General features: G+C 38.9%; 1 protein-coding gene across 1 annotated transcript in view; it reads left to right on the top strand.

The window, feature by feature from the left end:
• Positions 1-24,205, top strand: part of DNAJC10 (DnaJ heat shock protein family (Hsp40) member C10) — a 32,246-nt gene extending 8,041 nt beyond the window's left edge. The window contains exons 5-23 of the mRNA XM_007422771.3: positions 317-399; positions 943-1,074; positions 2,006-2,099; positions 2,423-2,500; positions 3,291-3,334; positions 3,614-3,751; positions 7,166-7,255; positions 8,117-8,230; positions 9,220-9,334; positions 10,002-10,129; positions 10,529-10,645; positions 11,442-11,543; positions 12,799-12,954; positions 15,050-15,183; positions 16,342-16,395; positions 17,270-17,417; positions 18,744-18,863; positions 20,380-20,490; positions 21,516-24,205. Of these exons, the coding sequence (XP_007422833.1) occupies positions 317-399; positions 943-1,074; positions 2,006-2,099; positions 2,423-2,500; positions 3,291-3,334; positions 3,614-3,751; positions 7,166-7,255; positions 8,117-8,230; positions 9,220-9,334; positions 10,002-10,129; positions 10,529-10,645; positions 11,442-11,543; positions 12,799-12,954; positions 15,050-15,183; positions 16,342-16,395; positions 17,270-17,417; positions 18,744-18,863; positions 20,380-20,490; positions 21,516-21,527 (1,970 nt within the window). The 3' untranslated portion in view covers positions 21,528-24,205. The remainder of the gene's footprint in view (positions 1-316; positions 400-942; positions 1,075-2,005; positions 2,100-2,422; positions 2,501-3,290; positions 3,335-3,613; positions 3,752-7,165; positions 7,256-8,116; positions 8,231-9,219; positions 9,335-10,001; positions 10,130-10,528; positions 10,646-11,441; positions 11,544-12,798; positions 12,955-15,049; positions 15,184-16,341; positions 16,396-17,269; positions 17,418-18,743; positions 18,864-20,379; positions 20,491-21,515) is intronic.
• Positions 24,206-25,355: the final 1,150 nt, after the last annotated feature.

The raw sequence follows: 25,355 nt of genomic DNA, 5'->3' as shown, positions 1-25,355 counted from the left end.
TGGAACCCACAGGTTTCCCTCTCATTTTAAGGTCTTCTAAATTAATGGACATAAGCATAGCCAGGTTTCTCCCCCCCCACCCAGTGATGATGAAATGCAGAGATATTCCAATCTGATTCCTTCCCCGTATGTTGTCCTTCCGTTCCCATCATCTCTACATCAGTGGCCTGTTGACTGGAAGACATGAGAGTCTACCCAGCTGGAGTGCATTGGTTTAGGAGAAGACTGAGCTCCCATTTTTCTCCCATTATGTTTGCCTGGAAATTGATCAGTGGTAATAATAAAGGTTTCTTCGTCATTCCTCTTTTTTTAATAGATGCTGCTGTTGGTTCTGGAGAACTGTGGTTTGTAAATTTCTATTCTCCTCGATGTTCACATTGCCATGATTTAGCACCCACGGTAGGTTGCCACTGCAGGTGTGTTGAATTTATGTCCCAGTTTCTTTTCTTGTGGACAGAATCCTAGGGGGCTGATTGAGGGGAAAGGTAAAGACTTTTGCTGTGGCATGAGAATAAGAGGAAGCTGCATCCTTCTGGCATGGACCAGGACTATATTTCAGTTATATAGTGCTCTCTGGTTTGGTCGATGTGAATCCAGGATTGCATGTTTTGGCAAGAGTGTAGGCAATGCCTTCCAATCTGCCACCATTCCTTCTGAAACAGCTCTGCTAGGAGTCAGATCAAAGATTTTTCCTCCACTTTGACAACTTTTGAGAGCATGTAGCGATGTCAGACAAGAGTGAGGAGTGTGCTTGGTGATGGTAGTGGTGATGATTATGTCATTATTCAGCTAACCTAAGAATAAAAATGAAGTTTCTGCAAACAATAGTAGTAAAGCTATATTTGAATTGCAATTAAGGGAGCAAGTACTGAAATCATATTCTTTTAAGCATTTCCAAACCAGACTAAAAGGCTGAAAATAATTTTTTTTTTTCATTTGAAGTGGAGAGAATTTGCTAAAGAAATGGATGGATTAATACGCATTGGAGCTGTCAACTGTGGTGATAACAGAATGCTTTGCCGGATGAAAGGAATCAATAGCTACCCCAGCCTCTACATCTTTAAAAGTGGGATGGTAAGTAGGCACCCAATCTAGCATCCCATTGCATTCCAAAGAGCAGCTGTTGAAGTAACTCCACTGCATTCAGGGATCTCTGGCAGGAAAACAGTCTTTCCCTGTTTATTAGAGACTTGTGGACAATGCTTGTCCTAGCTGCATGCAGACGTGTAGCCTCATCAAGCCCATACGCTCAAGTACCATTGCAAGAGGGTATCCCAACATTGAAAGGAAGACTGTTGTCCCCCACTAATTTGTTTCTTAAATGAGAAGGATGTCTTAGATTTGCTGAGAATATGCAGATTTTTTTTCCTGTCCAGTCTTCATTTGTCTTAAATTTAGAATTGCCTTCCTCTGAGGTAATATGACAAAAGCCATTTGGTGCTAAGGGGAGACTTGAACAGTAGGCCTGTTCCTGCTTTGGTCCTGAAAAAACTACGGCAACATATGGAAGGGGCACAGGGCAAGGTGTCCTGCTTCCCAGTTTTTTTCTGGTGTCTGTCCCCAACCTTTCTGTCGAGCAGAGATGAAGAGGGATTCTCTTTGCCTCCAGAAAATGGGAAGAGAAGCGCCTGCATAATCCAAAACCCTAAGAATTGTAAACCCTGAATTTCTCCCATTGCAAGGAAGCTTTAAATCTGTAAGGGCTGAATGGACAGGATGGAGAGCAGGCTATTGCTCTCTTCTGCTTCAGCCCAGCCATTCATACTTTACAGATCCTTTTAGTGTTTCAACTTGGAGAAAAGCTACAGTGTTGATAAGGTAATAAATGTTATGTATTCAGTTTATACTCCAGATTCCTTCTCTAAAGTCAAATAAGGCTGTTGCAACTTTAAAAGTTTTCAGTAGCACGGACAGAGGATAAAAATAAGTTCCCAGAAACATTAGTTAATATACATGACCCCAAAATATTGTTTTAAAATTGGATGCTTTTCCAAATCTTTTTTAGAATCCAGTGAAATATTATGGAGACAGGTCAAAGGAGAGTTTAATAAATTTTGCCATGCAGTATGTCACAAGCACAGTGACAGAACTATGGGCAGGTAAACTTTGATTTATTTTCAAATAATTATTTATTTTCAAATTGCACATGTTATTCTTTTATGTTTATTATTTTAGATCACCCAGAGCAGAGCCTTGGGCAGTGAGTAGAATATAAACAAATAAATAAATAGTTCACTATTGGAATCAAATATAGTTGACACATTTTAGCTAAAATATGTCTCTTTTATAAATTGTAATACATGCATAGGAAAAAAAATATCTTAAAGTTATGCTACAGCTAAATCACACTAAATAAGCCTTCTGAATAAATGAAAACAATAGGTGCATTTTCCTAAATCCATTCCGGTCTTTTTTTCTCCAGGAAATTTTGTTAATGCTGTTGAAACTGCGTTTGCTTCTGGTGTTGGCTGGTTAATTACCTTTTGCACTGAAAGTGGAGGTAAATATATGTTTGCTTATCGAAGAGCGAATGAGAGATTTTAATTATTCTAACAGCCAAGAAACTTAAAACTAAAATAAGCAGGAAAATATTTAGAATTGTTTCAAAGATAGGAAATTTTTAATTAGTTTTCAGTAATACATTTTGAACCTCAGAAGGCGGCATTCTGTGATTAGATAATGTAACCCTGCAGGGATAGGTTTTGCTTTTTTAACAAGCTCTTTTGGAAAGAGATTTTAAAAATCTCATCACTGCATTGAGAATTAATTACCATCTACTTTGCCCTTTCCCATTAATTTTAGCCCTTCTCTGTGATCATAAATCTACTTACCTTTTCAGAGGGGTGGAGGTAATCACTTCTTCCTCCTTCCCAAACTGAGCAGAAGCAACCCCGTTGTCAAACCAGAGCAGGGCTGAACAACATGGAATCCCAGGCCCACATCCAGCCTGTGGGAAGCCTTGGGGGAGGGGGTTAATATTAAATAGGAAAAAATAGGAAAATAGTAGATTATTAGAAAAAATAATATTTTTGGACTGATGTAGATGCTTTAGGTGCCTTGTTCTATTATGTTCTGTATTTCAGTTGAGAGACACAAAAGTATCATTTCCTGATTATTTTCCTAGCATTCAATGCCAAATATAATATCTGTGTTGAGAATGTGCCTTAACAGTTTTTGCCAAAGAATATTTAATTGTGTAATGGTATTTGCACATACACACAAATGTGTGGATTAATATAAGCCTGATTTTTTTAAAGAGTTGTTTAGTCCTTGTAATGTCATTTGTCTAGATTGTTTGACTTCTCGAACACGCCTTAAACTGGCTGGCATGTTGGTAAGTATTGATGTTTTGTTTTATTTTTTAAAATACATTAAATATGCAGGTGAAAGGAAAGCACTTCATCTCATTGGCTTCAGTGGGATAGAGAAAAATACACGCTAGTGTCTTCCATCCAGGTTTAACTTTAGTTTGGCCATTATTTCTAACTCCTCCTGGGATGGTATTATTTCATAAGTGAAGCATAAACTTGGATGGTGAAGTATGCCTGTCATTCATGTGTGATGTGTGTCTATCAGATTTCAGTTTTTCATTTTCTCTTGTTTTTTGATACAGGAAGGCCTGGTTAAAGTAGGCTGGATGGACTGTGCCACCCAGGGTGAGCTTTGTGATAATTTGGATATCTCATCTAGCACAACAGCGTACTTTCCACCTGGAGCCACCTTAACTAATAAAGAGAGAGGAGGTGTTTTGGTATGAGTTGTTTTACCATTGGTTTGCCTTTGCATACGCTGAAGAGTTGGTGGTGGTAGTGGTGGTGAAGGAAAAAGTATCTTTATTAGTATTCTTTTCTTCCTAGGTTTTGCTTATGCTCAATTGGTGCTTATTCATTAAGTGTTTTGGTATTTCTGGCATTCCAGAGAAAAAGTAAAGTTCTGTGTGTTGGAGAACGTCTGTACTTTATGTCAGCCTTCTCCAGTCTGGTGCCCTTGAAATATGTCGTTCTAAACGCCCATCAACCCCAGACAGCAGTGACCATGATTCTACTGGCTGGGATGATCAGATTTCTTATCCCTCACACCTGGAGGATATCAGTTGGAGGATTATATCTCTAGAGAAGCATATACCTGTACTGATTTTGCTGCCTTATATCATGTAAGCGTTCCAGCAATTAACTGTCCTGAAGGTATTAAAATGCCCCTACACCACTTACTGCATTCTTTTTCTAATGTTGGACAAAATATAAATATTTAGGATAATGTGATATTGGTAGCTACTGGGAGGTAAACAGCTATTGCTGTTATCCATCCCTTCAGGTAGATTGCATCCCTCATACATAACAGTGTTTTTAATCAATACAAGAAAGGCATGATGGAAATTTGCATTCCTATTTTTTATTTATTGTCTTTATATCACAAATATAAGTCTCAAATTCCTTATTTTAAGGAATAAATCTAAAAAGAAAAGATGTGATTTAAGTCTCATGGGTTTCAGTGAGATGTGCTGAAATATAATCAAAATTGGTACTGAATATCATTACCTTTAACCCAGGTGGTGTCTAAAATGAATAAGCAGACTCCTTCTGTTTGCAGTAATGAACTACTAGTCCTTTTTCCTTCCTTCTGGGATCAGTATTATAAATGATGTGCTTATAAAATGTTTTGTCAGATGTTATGGTGAGTTATTTCTCACCTATCCATTTATTGTTAGAAACAGAGGAAGCCATATATTTAAGGATTAGGAAGAAACTTAGAATAAATTCAGGCAATAATGAATGCCGCTTCTGAGTATATCAAGCTTCAGAAGGTATACAGTTTCACTGCTCTTGCTATTGTGATGGAACTTCTCCTTCCACTTAAAATTTTGCTATGTGAGACAGCTCCAGATGAACAACGAAGTCTGAAGAGCACAAGTTAAGTCATAAAGTAACAAAAAATGATTTGTTTGACCCAATAATTGACATCTCCCTGAGCAAACCTTGAGTAGTGCTTAGAGCTGTGCAGCGATATGGATTAGAAAGAAAAATGTGATTTGGTATGTTTATAGGCTCCTTTGTTTCACCTGTTAGCATCTCCTTATATCAAACATGTCTTTTCCTTGGGTCACATATCAGCCAAAGAAAAGACACAGCTTTTTAAGGAGCTGCTGGCCAGTGTGAACTGTGTCCATATATGTTCAGAATCCCTTTTTCCCTTTGGAATTCCTTCTGTGTATTCTGAAATTTTGATAGGACCCGAGTAAGGTTGAGAAGGAATATATACAGTGAGGCAAAAAAGTATTTAGTCAGCCACCAATTGTGCAAGTTCTCCCACTTAAAAAGATGAGAGAGGCCTGTAATTTTCATCATAGGTATACCTCAACTATGAGAGACAAAATGGGGGGAAAAATCCAGAAAATCACATTGTCTGATTTTTAAAGAATTTATTTGCAAATCATGGTGGAAAATAAGTATTTGGTCAATATCCAAAGTTCATCTCAATAGTTTGTTATATATCCTTTGTTGACAATGACAGAGGTCAAACGTTTTCTGTAAGTCTTCACAAGGTTTTCACACACTGTTGCTGGTATTTTGGCCCATTCCTCCATGCAGATCTCCTCTAGAGCAGTGATGTTTTGGGGCTGTCGCTGGGCAACACGGACTTTCAACTCCCTCCAAAGGTTTTCCATGGGGTTGAGATCTGGAGACTGGCTAGGCCACTCCAGGACCTGGAAATGCTTCTTACGAAGCCACTCCTTCGTTGCCCGGGCGGCGTGTTTGGGATCATTGTCATGCTGAAAGACCCAGCCACGTTTCATCTTCAATGCCCTTGCTGATGGAAGGAGGTGTTCACTCAAAATCTCATGATACATGGCCCCATTAATTCTTTCCTTTACACGGATCAGTCGTCCTGGTCCCTTTGCAGAAAAACAGCCCCAAAGCATGATGTTTCCACCCCCATGCTTCACAGTAGGTATGGTGTTCTTTGGATGCAACTCAGCATTCTCTCTCCTCCAAACACGACAAGTTGAGTTTAGACCAAAACGTTCTACTTTGGCTTCATCTGACCATATGACATTCTCCCAATCCTCTTCTGAATCATCCAAATGCTCTCTAGCAAACTTCAGACGGGCCCAGACATGTACTGGCTTAAGCAGGGGGACACATCTGGCACTGCAGGATTTGAGTCCCTGGCAGCATAGTGTGTTACTGATGGTAGCCTTTGTTACTTTGGTCCCAGCTCTCTGCAGGTCATTCACTAGGTCCCCCCGTGTGGTTCTGGGATTTTTGCTCACCATTCTTGTGATCATTTTGACCCCATGGGGTGAGATCTTGCATGGAGCCCCAGATCGAGGGAGATTATCAGTGGTCTTGTATGTCTTCCATTTTCTAATTATTGCTCCCACAGTTGATTTCTTCACACCAAGCTGCTTGCCTATTGCAGATTCAATCTTCCCAGCCTGGTGCAGGTCTACAATTTTATTTCTGGTGTCCTTCAACAGCTCTTTGGTCTTGGCCATAGTGGAGTTTGGAGTGTGACTGTTTGAGGTTGTGGACAGGGGTCTTTTATACTGATAACAAGGTCAAACAGGTGCCATTACTACAGGTAACGAGTGGAGGACAGAGGAGTCTCTTAAAGAAGTAGTTACAGGTCTGTGAGAGCCAGACATCTTGCTTGTTTGTAGGTGACCAAATACTTATTTTCCACCATGATTTGCAAATAAATTCTTTAAAAATCAGACAATGTGATTTTCTGGATTTTTTTTCTCATTTTGTGTCTCATAGTTGAGGTATACGTATGAAGAAAATTACAGGCCTGCCTCATCTTTTTAAGTGGGAGAACTTGCACAATTGGTGGCTGACTAAATACTTTTTTGCCCCACTGACAAAGGTTATCTCTTTTCTACAGTTCTCTCTAACTCAGGATTATTTCAGGGAGACTGAAATGTTTTAAGGAATGGGAAGGTATCAGAAGTAGCAGTATGCATAAGCTACACAAGGAAATAAAACATCTTCCTCCATTCTTACCTATTTCTTTCTTCATCTTGTCCATTCAAAAGAGTGCAGAAATTGTTTCTGAAATGCATGAGAAATTACTGAAACGTTATTGTGAACAATTAAATTACTGTAAATAAAATATCTACTATACAACTGAATAACATTTCTGTGATGATTTCCATCCCTTTCAGTATGTGAACTCCTTGGATACAAGAGAAATATATTTGGAAGTCATGCAGCACCTTCCAGACTTCGTTACAATCTCGGCAACTACTTTAAAGGTAAAGACTTTAATTCTCAAATGATCTCTTCATTGCAACATATTTATTCTTTTTTCCCCTAAATCTTCATTTTCCTTTATATGCCATACCAGTCCTCTTGTCTTACATCTGGGCCATGTTTCCTTTTAATCTGTAGAACTGACCTGCACAGCATGTGGCCTTGTGTGGCTTACTGGCATTTTTAAAAAACTCAGTAAATTCACCGCCCCCAAATGTCGCTGCCACCAGGAAGGATCTGCCCCTGCCCCCCAAAAGACCTCCAATGCCTCACCATTGCTGTCGTCAGGAAGGCCCATTCCCATCTGCAAATGATGCAGGCCTTCTGTAGAGGTTCAGCAATGGCCCTGGGCTTGTTTCCTTAAACCAGGATATAAGCAGGGGGAAAAATAAAAGAATCTGTCTTGATTGGGAAGCTCAAACTCTGCCATTTTGAATGAAAATTCAAATGATATAAATGTTTTGCCTGGATTTATTTAATTTGTTGTGGCTATATATTTGATACAATATATGCACAAGCACGTTCACCCATGCATATGTTTGCTGCCTGCTTTGGGGCCTTATGTTATAATAAATTTCTGTGCACACTAGAGGAAGGTGTTCCCAAAGGCATCTGGTTCCATAGAACAGTACATTTCAAAGTAAACTCATAGAATTGCATCACGAGTTAAGAAGAAATACATATTTATAGTTATTATGAAAATGTGCATACAATAAATAATACATGCTCTACAGATAACCTGAGAAATCTTATACATCTGGGAAGAATCAGCTAATCTATTTGATCTCTTTTCCTCTTCTGTTTAATATTATTTCTCTTCAAAAAGCCTGAGTTGTTTTTCCTTGCCTTTTCCCTTTTGCAAGGATCATGTGGCCCACCATCGATGGTTAATATTCTTTCAGTTTGGCGAAAGTAGCAAGTCAAACACCCATGATCTTAAGAAGCTAAGCATTCTCCTTAAAGCTGAAAATATTCAAGTAAGTGTGTGAAACTCGATAATCCTTGATTTAAAAAGACAACATTGTTTTATGTGATGCCTTTTTCTTCCATGAATTCTTCAAAGCCTGGTCATTTTGAAGCTTCCTGCTACTTTGTTCTAGTCCCTTGTTTGCAGTCTTCTTCCCACCTTCATCTGGGCACCCATGCATTTGTCTCAAAGATATGTCCTTGAATTGGGAAGACTAAGTTAAACATTTTTCCCAGACTGACATCCAGCAGTTACTTGCTCCTTCATTGAGGATTTCTCTTTTCCAGTTGGGATGAATTTGGAAGCACACACCCATTAGTGTTAGAAGGCCCTGGGTGTTTCTTTTTGCTGTAGCTCCCAAAGCTTTAAGACCAATGTCTGCTGCTACAAGCTATGCTTTCCTTGTTCAGCCTGTTGAGACATTAAGGTGCTGATATATCTTTTCTCCTATAGTGGGAAATCCTGAGTTTGTCAGTACCTTGCATTTACCTCCAAGTTGGCAAGCATGCACAACAGATTGCAAGGTAGTCTCAAGGTTAGATTCTAACTTGCATAGAATAGTGTGAGCATGCTTGGGATAAAACTAGGCTTTGATTGCCATTGACCATTCTGGTTGGAGCCAGTTGGAATCAAAGTACAAAATGAGTAGATAGCCTACTTCTGATTTATTATGTTGTGGTATCTGAATGTCCTTTCTTTAGGAAAGGGTTAGATTCTCTGTTGGCCATGACTGGCTGGGGAATTCTGGGAATTGAAGTCCACTCATCTTAAAGTGGCCAAGTTTGGACAACACTGGGTTAAAATATGTCAAAACTGACCAGTGCTCTCCTTACTATTAGCAAGGAAGGACAGGCCATTTCTTAGTAGTGTCAACAAAGATCTTGAGAAAATGGACAAGGAAGAAAAGGAAACGAGTTTAAAAAATGAGAGTGAAAGTAGAATGTTTGTTTTGTGGGAAGTTTGCATTAGACTTATAACTGATAGCTATTCCTTTTGCAGGTTGGCAAGTTTGACTGTCTTGCTGCAGTTAATATTTGTAACAGTCTGTATGTTTATGAACCACGGGTAGTAGTCTTTAAAGGACGGGGAATGGATAACTATGAAATCCACCACGGTAAGCAATTTTTATAGAGGATTTACGGCACTTATAACTGGGGTAGGCAATTTAATATTTTATAGTTATGTTCAACTGCAGCTTCACAATTCCTTGCCATTGACCATTCTGGTTGGAGCCAGTTGGAATCAAAGTACAAAATGAGTAGATAGCCTACTTCTGATTTATTATGTTGTGGTATCTGAATGTCCTTTCTTTAGGAAAGGGTTAGATTCTCTGTTGGCCATGTATGGGCCTCCCAGCTTCCCTTTTGCAATGCCCATTGAAGTCCTCCATCAGGTTGGTGAGGATGTAATATTAAGACTATTTTTTTCCTTTTGAGGAAGGGTTGTGCTGATGACAACTAATGGTGGTTTAAGGCATACCTTGCACCCCTTAGCCTCATCTCCAAACCTAAGGTTTATTCTTTACTAGCAGATGACATACCCCCACACATCTACAAAACAGTTGAAAAAGGGCCAACAGTTTTCGTCTGTCCATTCTGATAATACAGATAATCCTCGACTTACAACCACAATAACCTGTCTCTTTCACTTTCCTATCCTGTTTTGCTGTATGTTGGTCTATGACTGTAATAAAGATTTGATTTGATCCTGTTTTGCTGAGCAGACAGTAGGTGGCTGTCCACCTGTCCACACCACATCTCTATTTTTGTTTCCTTTTAAAGGGAAGAATATTTTGTATGATTTAGTGGCCTTTGCCAAGGAAAGTGTGACTTCCCATGTCATCACACTTGGACCTCAGAATTTTCCTGGCAAGGAGAAAGAACCATGGCTTGTTGATTTTTTTGCACCTGTAAGTATCTTATCATAGAGCCACATTGGTGTAGTGGTTAAGTAACCAAGCTAGAAACTGGAGTCCTAGTCCTGCCTTAGACACAAAGCCAGGTGGGTGACCTTGGGCCACTTACTCACTCTCAGCCTTGGGGAGAAGGCAATGGCAAGCCACTTCTGAAAATATAGTACTTCCATGTAGTTAATGCAGGAGCACATGTTGAGCAATAGAAGCACTTGGTAAATTCACCCTTAAAGAACAGAGCCCAGAGAGGCTTGTACCTTCCTCCCTGTTAAACTCTAAGAAAAGGGTGTATGATTAGGCAATTACCAACAACAGTTGGTCAAAAAGAACCCAAAATTGTGGTGCTCTCGGTGATGGGGAGATGTTGGGTTTTTTCATTCTCTCTTTGATACATAGTGGTGTCCTCCTTGCCGGGCTTTATTGCCAGAACTGAGGAAAGCATCAAAGCATTTGTATGGCCAACTGAAGTTTGGGACATTGGATTGTACAGTTCATGAAGGGATTTGCAATTTGGTAAGTTGCAAATAAAATTACCTTGCCAGCATACACCTACACTTGTTAACTCTTGTGGGGGAAGGGGGAAATCACATCTTGTTTTTTATAATCAGAAGCCTCTATTTATATGAAAGCCAGTCTTCTGTACATACACACACACGGGAGCACACATGGGAATGCGCGCACACACACTGAATTCTTTGAGGATCTTACAGTTTTTAAACTTTATGAACCTGAAGTCTTGAAAATAAAGAATTATAAAGTGCATAGAAAGTAGGCAGAATAAAGAATTAGAACTTTATAAAAAAGCATGTAAAGAGCTGAATATTCAGACAACAGATTTCTGTGCACGAATCTATTGTTTATTTGTTACAAACCTAGTACAGTTTGAGTCTTAATAATCAGGAAAAATATTTATTTCCTTAATTTAAATTCTACCTCTTTAAAATAAAAATTTTAAAAAGTTCAAAGCACTTGTCAGATCATGTTCTCTGAACTGCAGGACCAACTATTCTGCGCAGCTTTGAAACTGCAGTCTTATCCATGTTTGCTGGGATGAGTCCTGTTGGGACTTAAATATATAGGATTTCACTATTAAGCTTTTTTTAAACTTGACTAATATCTATCCCATCTGGCACTGTGGTGTTTTGCCCCCCCCCACTCCTCCTCCTCTTCCTCCTATAAATGATTGCAGTGATATAGGGTATGGGTATTTTGGTTTCGTTTTCAGAGGAAAGGGACTGCCAGAGCACTGAATGAAAGGGACACAGCTCCTGCTATTTCTCAAGTTCGTTTACTTCTTGATCTTTTATAGCACAACATTAGAGCTTATCCAACCACTGTGGTATTCAATCAGTCTCACACACATGAGTATGAAGGACATCACTCAGCTGAACAGATCTTGGAGTTTATTGAGGTAATTTATTTATTTATTACATGTATACCCCATTGCAATCCCACAGGATTCTCAGCAGCTTTACAAGAATACAAAAATAACTAGAACATCCATGGTCTAGTTAAAATCATACAAAACCTGAAGCATACAAACCAGAAACTATTCAAGTGTGTGTTAGACTCTTTGGCCTGTAATTATGCCAGATATGTATGAAAAGATGGCATTTTATTTTGTTCATAAATGTATTTAATGAAACTTTCATATTAAAAAAATGCTGCATATTTTGGTATGGTACATTCTCATCTTTTAGAGTATTACATTTAGTAAATAACTTACTGAATTTAAAACTATAAAAATAAAATATAAATAATGGTAAGATAACAAACAATTACAATGGAAGAAATGTAAACTGTGTAACACCAATTTTTCCAATTCCAAAACCTTGATATAGTCATGAGAGGCACTACCTATCCCCAAAGACAATGTTGCCTAGCACTGGCTGGTATGGTTGGTGAGGGTTCCACACTTTCAGTTTCTTTCTAGGCCATCATGGCAAGCAACAGTAGCCTTGTGCTCTCAAGGACACATTGGAGAATCTCTGATGGATGGTCTCCCTGCAATTGGAGAACCATCTCCTGATGGAATTGATCCCATAAAGAATGTCCACCTGCCTGGGTGCTTCTTTCTCCTTTAAACTCTTCTTCATAGAGATAATTTCTGTGGTTGAGGAAGGACTGGCTAATTCCAGGAATGAGGCAGGAAGTGGGCATGGGCTGGGAACTTTAAGGTTTGGAGTACAATTCTCATTGTTCCTGTCAGCTGGGAACATCAATAGTTTCTAACAAAAAAAGGGAATTGCAATTTATTTAATGAGGATTTAGCTATTTCTGAATTTGTTTGTACCAGGTAAGGTGCATATTCTCTGAAATATTTGAATAGATGAGATAATGTGTTGCATTCATATTTCTCTAATTTGTGGTATTTGGTTCATTTTTTGAGTAACTGCTATACAGAAATCTTCCCCCATGGTGCTTCCAGATATGTAGAACTGCGATTCCTGTCCAGCTGGCAATCCAACAGGCAATTTAGGGATACATACTTGACATACTTTGAAGCTGCTATAGTGAAATCAAGGTGATGCTACCATATTTACACAGTAGCCTAAATACATTGTGCATGATTTCAGCTGGACATTGGAATTTATCTTTTTTATTGACAGAGGAGTTGATACATTTGAAAAGGAATTTCATTAAAACTTCTCCATTCTTTGTTTCAGGATCTTATGAATCCATCAGTGATATCTCTAACACCGGAGACTTTCAGTGAGCTAGTGAAAAAAAGGAAGAATAACGAAATCTGGGTGGTTGATTTTTATGCTCCGTGGTGTGGCCCTTGCCAAGCTTTAATGCCGGAATGGAAGAAGATGGCAAGGGTAAAAGCAAATATTGCTCATTTTTAGCTGTCTTAGGATGTATACAACATACTTCTTTCCAAAAAGCCATTCGTAGAAACTCCCTTGATGTCCCATAACGTTTATGTTTAATTTTAATATATTTTGTTTATGATAATTTTTTACATACTTTGTCTGGTAAAAGAACTCCTGCCTTGTCCCAGGCCAAGCACACACAGACACACAGAGAGATGGTTGCAAATTTTACTGATAAGTTTGTGAAGTAAATAAGCGGCAAAGGAAATGTGAGTGTGATCGCACACGCACACACAGCAGAGAAACAAGTTCCCCAAAGTCCAGTAAGCTTGCCTTAAGAGAATTCCAGTCCAAAACAGCAGGCACAAGAGTGGTCAAGCAAAGTCCAAAGATCCAAGTGTGGTAGAAGATTCATCAGTCAGTCCAGGCCCAGAGTCAGAGTCACAAGCTTTCAAGTCAGGAGTCAAGGCACATGGAGTCTGGGTAAACGAATGATTGTTGCCAACAGAGAGGCTTGAGCACATTGTTCTTCTTAAATAAAAGCAATCCCAGTGTTGCTTATTTGGAAGGGCGGGGCTCCTTTCTCTGCTCTCCTTTCTGCACGTTGAGCCTTTGCACTGGGAGGGGGTGGCAGCTCAGACTCCTCATCTTCGGACACTGGCAGCAGCTGTGCCTGCTGGTTACCGGGCAGCCCCACCTCCTCTGCCTGCAGCTCCTCGGACATTTATTTAGTTCATCCGGCAACTTTGGAACTGGCTGCTCCTTGTTGGTCTCCTCATCTGAGTATGAGCTCACCATGACAACTCCTGGCTCTTAGTCCATTCAATATTTTCTTCCCTTTCTGTTGTAAGAAGTAGGCAGAAAAGGGTGTGTAATATATATTAGCATTGGGCATAAACAGGGTCCAGGTTACTTGCCCCTGTGAATTGCATTTTTATAGGCTGAAAATGATGATATTCCATAGCATCCCTAGTATATAGTTTGAATTAATTGGAATAGTTAGTGCAACAGATTTTAAAATGCATTGGAAGTAGATATAAGATAAGGTTATGCTTTTCTTTTGAAATTATTGAGATTCCATATCTGATTTATGGCTGTTGGCTGTTTAAATTCCTCAGTTATTTCTAATGGTGCATTGCTATTCATGGCATAGAATGTAGGAGAAAAGAAACAAAAAGAGCATTAACTTAGGCAAGCATGGGAGAAATGACAACTTCTTGGGTCTCCTTGACTACAATTGCAAAATGTTGTCTTTGGGAACAGGAAGGTGCTTCAAGGAAACATCTCCAAATTGCTTTTCCCTTAACTTTCGTTCAAGCAGTTTGGGACTAGAAACTCTTTGGAGAGGCTTAACTGGATGAGCATCAGCTATGAGCCAAACATACCATTTCATCTGATTACCACCATTTTCATAATGAGATCTTAAAGGCTTGGTTTACTGTCATTCCCATATCCACTATACACATACACAAACCCCAATTCACTGCTAGGACATAGGTTTGTGTAGCTCAAAGTCTTTTTGTTTTGGAAAAAACAGAGAGACATGTGCATTCTTTCCTTGTATACCCAGTATAGTATCTTCACTGAAATTCATGCAAAAATATGAGAGTCTAGGGCCTTTCCTAACTTGCATCTAACCAGGGCACTAATATGACATGGCAGCCTCCCTTTTTGCCATGTCCTCGAGAAGTTGCCTTCATCTCGTACCCTGCCTATGAGTGAGATAGTCTTAAGTTGCCCTTAGCTGTACTGGTGTTAAAGTAGTATCTTTCCCCTTGTTCTGACACTGTCGAAGGACAGCCTCAAACTGTGTAAAATCTGGTAAGCTTTCAATGTTTCATTGGGGGGAAGTTGGATGAGTTGAAACGGTTATAGAGGGAAGATAAGGAGTGGCAAAGGAGACTGCCGGGTTTCATGCCAATACAATTTCCTGCTAACTCAAGCCATGGGGAGAGACTGTGAGCAAACCCTTCAGATGTCAGGCTGTTGAATAAGATTTTCTTTAAAAAAAAATCTGTAGATTTTTATTGCAGTTATGTTTGGATGGTTTATTGGAGCAATTTTTACAACTGAACTTGAATAATCCATTCCTTTGTTTTAGTTGCTGAATGGACTGATTGTAGTCGGTAGTGTGGACTGCCAAAAATATTTTTCTCTTTGCCATCAAGAAAGTATTCAAGGCTATCCTGAAATAAGGCTCTTCCCGCAAAAATCAGCTTCATCTTATCAGTACTAGTGAGTAATGCAATTGTTCATACTCTAATCTAAACTCATGCAAAGATGTTTTAGTTAAAAATGCTTGTGTGTGTGATGTGTTTTGAAGATCTACTAAGCAAATATTTATCCAGATGGGGAAAATAATGGTAGCCTAATATAATGTTCAGTGATTTGGACGAAACCCTATTCGCTAAAATTGTGTAGTACCTGATATCTGAAGGCAGATTAGTAATTTGGCATGGCTGGAAGTGCCAATATAGCCTCTGCTTGCAACTCCTTACATCATTGTATCTCTTCCCAGGATTGCACAGCAGCTGTAGAAGACAACCACACAGTCCAGGGGAAGTGAACAGCTCCTTTGAAGAGTTGCATATAGGTGCTACATGTGCACCGTTACTTACTCCAAAATAATTTTTTTTTGTTTCCGAGGTCCCATTGTTCAGTATTTGTACAATAGAGTTGTTAACACTTTGATTACTCTCTTTTTAAATATTTACCAAAAAGCAAGTCTGTTACATGATTTATATTCAAATGTCTTTGTTCATATTATGGACTGACCATCATCTTAACTAAATTAGCACAGCGATGTAGGTGTCCTAGTGTAGTACTTTGTTATACTTTGGAATAAATCTCTCTCTGCACTGTTTTGATTATTCAGTTTATTTAACTACTTATTTATGGAATTCCTGCCCTTGAGATGTGGTGACAGAATCTAGGGTAGGGACTTTAAAAGGTATTTAGATAAATTGGGGTTAGATAGATCCTAATAGCACCTATTAGGGATGACTGCTGTATGAAACTCCAGATGAGGGCGCAGTATCCTTCCAAATGACTGATCAGTGTGATGGCTTGCAGGCCTCTTAAAACTGTGTTTGACCACTGGGTCTGACTTAGCACAGTTGCATGTGTATTACATTCTTATTATTCTCATTTAAAAAAAAAAGGATGCCTATCATTTCAGGATCCATAACATTAAATTGTGATTTCCTGTCACATAGAATATCTCCTGTGAAAGAAAACTTAAGGAAAACCTCGTGCAAAAATTGAGTCTGTAGAATATTTGTTTAAGGAAAAATGTATTAGTAGATTTCAGGGTAAGGATACCTTTATGCAGCTCTTCTCAAAGCTGATTCTTTTAGTAGAAGGGTAACTTGGTTTTTTTTAATCTTTCAACAGTAGCTACAATGGCTGGCATCGAGATGCCTATTCATTGCGAAGATGGGCGCTTGGGTGAGTTGCATACATCTATCTTTGTTCACAACTTGATCAAACTTTTTTATTTGCTTAAAAAATCAGTTTGCCTGATGAAAAATTCTTAGGAATTTGGAAGCTTATGCAGTTTAATAAAGTTTGACCTCATAAAGGTATTACCTTCCTGTAGATTCTGAATTTTTTCATAGCCAACAAAGGTTTTTTTTATGTTCTCATTTCATTTTAGTGATTTTTCCCCCCCTCTTTTTAATGAAAACTCACTGATTATAGCAATGGCTAGTCATGCATTTCATATCATATTGTAGGCAAATATACAATACATCTTTAGAAGAGAATATGTGTAGCTCAGGGTTGAACTGTGGAGTCCTTGGGGTTCTCTGAGCTTGGTTGTTTTCTTGCAAATGTTTCGTTACCCAACTAGGTAACGTCTTCAATGCCGAAGATGTTACCTAGCCAGGTAACAAAACATTTGCAAGAAAACAACCAAGCTCAGAGAACCCCAAGGACTCCGTAATACATCTTCTCAGCCCAGAAATTCTGACCTGCCCTCGTTCCCTTTGGTGAACAAATTTTTGGAGTTGACTCACCATTTAAATAAAGATTTTATTATTAAGATCCCAGTAAAATTAATCAAAGGAAATTCTTTACTCAAATAAAGTAAAACATTACTTTTTTCTGAAACTCAGGCAAATATATGATCAGTACTTCAATAGGTCCTCTTCAGCTTTGATGATGATGAAGGGGTAGTCAAAATCAATATTTTGACTACCCCTTTGCTTTTAAAAATACAGAGTTGTTCATGGCACTGAGAGATGCTCTGAACTCATTCACATGAAAGTGTTACCTCCATTGTTGATTTCACTGGAATCCTACAATTCTTCTCTTTCTTTAGTTATCTGCCTCAAGTGTCTCTGGATCTGACACCTCAAAGCTTCACTGATAAAGTTCTGAATGGGAAAGAACATTGGGTCATTGACTTCTACGCCCCTTGGTGTGGCCCTTGCCAAAATTTTGCTCCAGAGTTTGAGATAATAGCAAAGGTAATTCTTATGGTTTTCCAGCATCAGAAAATATTTGTATAATTGAACTTGCTTGTTGTCCCCCCCAAATTAGCTCCCAACCAGGATATCTAACATTTTAACCTCTAGATTATTTTATTGATTCAAATGCAGTCTCCAACAGAAGAGAGTATATATAGGTCAGGGTTAAACTGGGGAGTCCTTGGTGCTCTCTGAGCTTGGTTATTTGCTTGCAGACATTTCATTACCCAACTAGGTAACATCATCAGTGATGATCAGTAACATCACTGATGATGTTACCTAGTTGGATAATGAAATCTCTGCAAGCAAACAACTAAGCTCAGAGAGCACCAAGGATTTCAAATACAGTCTGTCAAATCTCAAAAGTTGGGAATAACTGCTGAAGCTGAACAATAAAAAGGAGTCTATGTCAGAAATAGAAGCTTTGACAGTATACTTCTCTGAGCATAACTTTCTTCTGGAAGACAGTCCCCCATTAGCATCTGGAAAAGATGATGGCCAACTTTGTTGGCTTGTTTGGTGTAGTGGTTAAGGTGCCAGCCTAGAAAGCAGGAGATGGTGAGTTCTTCCTTAGGCATGAAATGGTGTATTTTTCATGGTATTTTGGTTAAAAATTCAAGGCTCAGCTTATCTGCAGATAGGCATATCTGTGAGTATATAAAGTATTTATATAAAAAAGTGAGATAAAAAGATGATGATGATGATGATGATGATGATGATGATGATGATGATGGAACATGAGTGATGTGGAAGGATAGCTGGTGAGGCAGAGACTGCCTGAAACTGAACTGAAAATCGGTTTCAGTTGCACAAGCACATGAGTGTGACTTTCTCACAGGAATTCACTGTATAATAGGTAGTTCAAAGGTTGCTTTCCCAGGATGGGCTCAGTTGATTTATGTCCCTATTAGTAATGCTAGAACTACTTTATCATTCAGAACAAACAAATCCTGATATGACAAATCCTCAGACAAGGAATGTACTATATCTTTGCGTGGGATGGGATTCTATCCTTTCCTTGAAACAACCTGAAAAGTTGAAAGTGACTGAACCAAGATCCATTGCTTTTGAAGCCCTTGAGAACTGATTAGTTAGGAAATCAGTTATTTGGGATGAGAGGAGCATTAACTGCCCAGAGTCATGAGACTGGGGTGTTATAAAAGCTTGAATGAATGAATGAATGAATGAATGAATGAATGAATGAATGAATGAATGAATGACAGACACAGGTTAACTCCTTTCACCTAATTGCTCAGTAATAAAAATAATTGTTAAGCTAACGGACTTTAGCATACAACCCTTTCTCTTTTTTCCTTTTTTTTTAAGACTGTTAAAGGAAAAGTGAAAGCTGGGAAAGTTGACTGCCAAGCCTATGCTCATACGTGTCAATCTGCTGGCATCAGAGCCTATCCCACTGTTAAATTTTATCCTTATCAAGGAACAAAGGTAAGCCATCTATATCATCAGTTGCAAGGAGTAGCTCAGATTATTTGTAGGGTTAACACCTAACCACCTTGCCAAAGTGACTCTTTTCTGAAACCCTGGAGAAATGCCACCTGCCAGCGTAGGCATGTGGTGCTGGATGCCCAGTTGTCTACCTTGATAGATCATCATTTGCCAATGTACAGGTATAGGATGGGCATTTTCAAGCTGTTTTCAGAAAATATATATATGTGGATTAATATTACCGAAGAACTGTTCCGAAAGAGCTTTCCTATGCTTGTCTTAGAAATGCATCTGATAAAATTTATCTGCTCATATGCAGAACCCCACTCACTGATTATAAGCCCACCTTTAAAATGCTGTAAACCAGGAAGAGGTGGGGGTGGGACTTTCTTCCTCCTGGCCTCTCAGGATTAAACTATCGCTTATTTTGATGTGTCTCTTTGTTCTGCCAAAGACAACAGTATCCATCCTATATATTCATTATCTACTTAATCAACACCAAGCATTACTATTAAACTTAATAACAAGACAATGAATAGAATTGACTTCCTGTTGCAAAAATATATCTGATCGCTAGATATGACATCTTAGTAACTGCTCAGACGAATGCGGTATCTTTCATCCTAATGTTAGTACAGATAGCCCTTGTTTAGTGACCACAATTAGAACTGGCAACTCTGTTGTTAAGTGAAGCAGTCACTAAGTGAAAAATCATGTAACCGTGACTATGCTTACAATTTTACTTCAGCTTTCCTTTGTTTTACAGCATCAGAAGGATAGGACCCCAAACAGCCAGGTGAGCCCAAAGGGTGAGGAAGGTTTCCGGAACTTGATTCATGAGGAAAGTGGGTAAAAGGGCAAATCTTATAGCCCTTTTTCCCCACTCCCCCACCCTTTGGAATGCACACCTGGAGCTGGGATAATTAGCAAGAAGAGAATATTTGTATTTACATACATTGGAGAGGAAGGGATTACAAGAGCATAAGCAGGCACACAGTGGGGAATACACATTGAAAGGAATTCTCTAGCACCAGCTGTTTGCCTATTGCACTCAAGGCTGCAAGCTGCCAGTGATTTAAGGGGCAAAAAGCCTTCAGTGTGAAATTGATTAAGGTCTGGTCAGTTTCCGCAGCAGCTGCAGCTGTGGGAGGGTTCTAATCAACTAATTAAGGTCATGGAGCTGGGGTTGTTAACTTGCAGTTAGCACTTTTTAGGGACACTCTGGCAGCTCAGGAAGAGAGAGCTTGTTTAAGCAATTTCTGTCCCCTGTGAGGGGGGAAAAGAAAAAAAATGGGTCAGGCACAGGTCAGCAGGTACTAACTGACTGTAATGGTGAACATGTGACTGAGAAAGATGCTATTGGTTGCAAAGTTATTTTTTCATCACTGTTGTAACTGCAAATGGTAACTGTCTGAGGCAGTCACTAAATGAGGACTTACTTGCAGTTCCATTTTTTTCTTTGATGTGTATGTATTTAGAGCAGAGGTGATAATTCTTTCTTGCTCTGTTCTTAAAGAAAGATATTTGGGGGGAGCAGATTGACAGCCACGATGCAAAAGTAGTAGCTGAACTACTGATGGAGAAAGTAGAAGACATCAAAAAAAAGAGAAAGTCTTTCAGAAAAAAGGTGGGCAATATTTTACAAGGTATTTTTTCATAAAGGTGCTTTAACGTTATTATTTTGTCCATTTGTATCGAGCAGTATCTTTGAAATTGTTACAGCTGCCACACTTGGGCTGCAAAAAATCAGGGTAATCACGAGATGATAACAGAGAGAGTCTTCTGATTTTTTGCAGGCCAGATACGGTATCAGTAGCATTTGTGGAAAGACTTTGTGCAGAACGGAGTATGCAGTTTTCACTGGACACCCAGTTCTCATGAGTCTGTCCATGAATATTAATGTGCTTGAAAAACCTGCTCCTGAAGGTTGAATAACTTTCCTGAATCAATTAAATTTGGGTGTCCCACCTTATTAGATAATCAACTACTTCTACTTACCCCACCCTCATGCCCTCCAGATATGTTGGCCTTTGTGACTGGAATTTGGGGTATCTGTACTTTCAGTATGTCTAGAAGATTCCAGGTTGGAGAAGCTGCCAAAGAGCAAAGATGTTATGTAGTACAAGCCTGTGGAAATGCATCCTGTGAACAAAAAGCAACATTACTTCCTATGGCATCCTTCCGTTTCATTTCATTTCATTTTTCGATTTCAACATTTCATTGTTGAAACTAAATCATTTCACATATTTGCAAATCTGTTGCAGTTGAGAAGGAAAGCTTTGAATGGGACTGCTGACCAAGCAGATAGTAGTAAACAAAGATCTGATACAGGAGTCCTCTGCAGTCCCTAGGAGATCATGTTATGCCTTTCACATTGCAACTGGTAAAATAACACAACAATATGTTGAGGAAAAAGAGTGAGTCATAAGGTTGAATCCAAAGGGAACCCATGTTGAACAACTGGGAAATACTTAATATGTTGTAACAGAAAGTTAATAAAAAGAACGGTTTTCCTCTGAGGTGTAATGCAGCTGGTATTTCTGTGGCAAGTAGGACAAAAAAATCTGAGTTTCTGTGACTATGAATGCAATGATGTCTCAGTATTTTACTAGCTCAGTCATGTTTTCTTTTCCTCCCTCTTCTGAAAACCAGGATGAACTCTGATTTACAAAGTGACTTCAAAACATAGTGAATCTGCAGCAATGACATGATCAGGTCACGTTCCTCAAGAAGAAAAGGAAATGCACTGAAATTCCTGGGCACGTGGATCTTCAATGAATATTAAGGAACATGCTCTGAATCATCCAAAGTGTTCATTTAGTAATAGAGACATCAACTCCAGCAGCCAGTGTGATGCCCTAACTGCATCTTGGGAAGGCTGTTATGTTTTGATTACGGACATGATACTTGATCGGTAGTAGGTTTTTTTTCTTTTTTCTTTCCACCTTCCCAATCTTGCTCTAGAGAATCATCTTTTCTTGTGCTGAAAAAGAACCGCAACAAAATGGCGGGTGGATATAGTCTTCTCTTCAATATAGAAAGACTAAGCACTATCTTGGTCTCCGAGGAAAAAAGACTGAACTTCTGTTTTACCAGAGTATTCTGGTTAATGTGCTTTGTCAAGGATTCACCAGGTAAGCTAAAGATCTAGGAAAGATCAATTCCCTTAACATTCAACCCTCTTCGTATAGAATATGAATTATCCCAACCTCTAGACTATGTTGAAGAGCACTCAGATCATCATGAACAATTGCATGAAGATTTCAGTGCATGGCAGCAAAGAGAAAACCATGCGTGTTGGTGGTGAGATACTGATGGGCTCTCTGGCCTTTTGGAACACCATTGTAAATGTTCAGAGAGCAATGCCATGGTCTCTAGTGGCATACACTGAATTCAGCAGCTGGCAGTACACGCACAAGGTTGCAGCGTTGCAGGCTTGAAGCAGTTCGGTTTTCCATCCCAGGCGCAAAGGTTTCCTTCTGCAGGTTGTAACAATAAATCTAAGAACATTAATAAACAGAGACATTACCCCTCATGGTTTCTCTTATGATCATTTGAGGCAACAGATAATATTGGCAAGGATTTTTCCATGGCTACCTGAATCTTGTTGGTTTCAGCAAAACTTGCTTTCAGGTAAGCAAGTATAGAAGAACAGCTTTAAGCTTTTCACATCAAAGCAGATACATGTTTTAAAAAACAAGCCTAGAAAAAGGTATATCTGAGTGGAATTTTCCAGTCATCTTTTTCAGCTTGTGCCACAGCAGATTTGTTCTATTTTTTAAAGCAGGATGTTCAAACTAGCATCTGAGATGTGTATTCAGTGTGTTTTGATGCCAGCCTATGTCTTAAGAAGCAGAATTATAAAACATAAATGTATATTTCAAGTGCCTTCTGAACATTTACTTCTGGTTATAGTTACTTTTGTGAGCTGTTGGGAAATTATTTGAAATTTTCTCATTAGACTTTTGTTCAGGATTGGGAGCGGTGTCCTTGATGCAGACCCATGCAGTATAATTCTTTTCTGATGCCAAATCAAGCCCTACAAAAGTTTGAAACTTATTTCACTTTATTAATATCTGTATTTCACTTGCTCATGCAACTTTCGCTTGTAACTCTCTTGCTAGTTACTTGAAAAAAACGACCTTTCTCTGCTTAAAAATGGAGTGTGGTACTTAACAATATTGGCACAAGATTAGTGGCAGTATTGTTGTAAGTTAAGGACACCACTTTTCACACTTGTACATTTTTTGATGATGTGCCATCAAGTCGGGGTCAGTTATTGGTGACCACATACTAATGGTTATTGACTTCATGTATGCGTAAGATTTATTCTATGTATGGAACGATCAGGAGGGACATATCGGTTTCCATAATCTGAAATGTCCATACTCAGATGAAAGCAGTGGTAGCCAAGCTAGGAATGTTATGAAATCCCCAGATAAGCTTACAGACATTGCCACTGAGTAGAAAGCAAAACAAGAATATGATTTGATCCTAACAGAATATGATAGATAAAATGGCTATAATATCTGTTGATAAAACAGATGTTTTTGTTCCATCAGTTTCTCATATAGTCTATTTGGGATGCAGGATCTAGTAATGTAGAGAATCTTTTAAAATGCTACCTTGCAGGAGGAGGGAGAGAAATCTGCCTGCCCTTTACTTTTACAATCAGAAATTGACTTGTGAATTATAAGATGTTTCTGTATACCCTAGAAAGGGTTGCTAATCCTTGTGCTAACAAGGAAACCAGGGCTTGGTTTATGACAGGGTCTGGAAGATCTGTTAGGCTTACATCTGCCTGTCTTTGAGTCCCTTGATGGTACAATCTGGGACAAAAGTTCTATAGTGTAGGAGAACTTTCCTATATTTATGAATGATTATGTATGTAGGGATACTTTTAGATACTAGGAGAGGAACAAGTGCTTGAAGAACTTCAGAATAAATATTTGGTTAATTGGGCTTGCATTTGAAAAGTAAGTCTGAGCGTAGGTAGTCTGAACTCATTTGTGAGATGGGCCCATGATTGGCTGTTGAGAGTCAAATATATGTGGAGGTACAAAAGCTGAAACAGCTTGTCTGGGGCGAAATATGTTCCTGTTCCTGGGTGTCTGTACTTCTGTGTGCTACAAAGAGGAGCTTTATAGATGTTTGGTGTGGGAATGGCATTTCTGTTTTAAAATCAGTTGCAAAGTTTGCAAATCAAGGAAAAAAAACTATTGTCTTTGGCCCTTGGACCTTTTAAGCAGATCAGATACAGAACTATACTGTAACTGACAAGAGTTCTTGTCTCACTCCGTGATTGTATTGTAAACCAGAGTTTATAATAAATTAAATTGTAGTATTTCTGGATTCTGATATGTAATATTTCTGTTGGATTTTTTCCTGAACATTTGCTTAACTGTGTTGCTTCTTTCAGTACCAGGATTTTTATTTTGTTTGTAACAACACTATTACACTGCCCCAAATCTCTGGACTAGTCAAACAGCAATTTTACATTAGAGTGGTCAACCCAGGTACATGGGCATTTGGGGGGGGGAGTCAACATCTGCAAGATGGACAAGGCATTGGGATCAAAGTTGCCCCTTTAGTGCATATGACGTTGATGCATTTACAAAATATTGCAGGGCTTGCAGATTGTGACACACATAAACACCGCTCATACCACTTGCAGAAACCTCCCTCAGTGTCCCCAAACTCCCTGCCCCACCTCCTTTTTTATTTTTTCTTTTAAATATACTTTTTTATTCAAAAAATGGGAAATCGGCATGTTTCAAGTTGGCAGCCATTTCCAGTATTGCCTTTACAAGAATGCCATCAGATCTCATTTTACGAAAAAAAAACGATGGTTGGTTGTAGCCCAGAATGTTGTTTGGAAATGTGCTCAGAGAAGACACAAATAAAACTGGGGAGGAGGAGTATAAGGAGGGAGGGGGGACATCAGAATACAGTATATAGTGAGCAACTGTACTTGTCTGCCTTCTGCTAAAAATGGTGCTTTATCAGCCATTTTGTGAATAGTCCCTCCACCAGCCCATAGCAATTATTTTTTAGAATATCCACAGGATGCTCTCAGAATTAGAAATGTGCTCGTTGGCCTAAAGCACTTGTCCTATAGCAGTATTAAATGGATGTCATGAATTCAAAATTCCCTGAGGAAGGTTGAGAAAATCAAAGAACTCACCAAAATGCTACCATTGTTTCAAGGATTCTTTTTTGAGTCAGAGATCAGCCATGAAATCCAGGAAAGAAGACTTGCCACTTAGCATTTCAGCCAAATAAAGACTTCTTTCGACGCAAGAAGAAATGCTATTAGAAGCCAAATTCCAAAAGCCGACAGTTAACAGCAGATGCAACGTTCAGATCAAGTGCCTGAGACACATCCAGAAAAAATAAATACTGTACCGGAAAAGAGTTTATTACGCTTGCACAACATGTTCTATAATATTCTGCAAGGAGAAGTATGAACTAGTATGCAAGGGACCTGATGCA

Source organism: Python bivittatus, unplaced genomic scaffold (assembly GCF_059951505.1).
Source record: "Python bivittatus isolate LINGU-HERP-01145 unplaced genomic scaffold, Pbiv_v1 ctg000200_np1212, whole genome shotgun sequence".
Lineage (NCBI taxonomy): Eukaryota > Metazoa > Chordata > Lepidosauria > Squamata > Pythonidae > Python > Python bivittatus.
The sequence above is the reverse complement of the archived record's forward strand: the minus strand, read 5'-3'. Positions and strand labels throughout refer to the sequence as shown.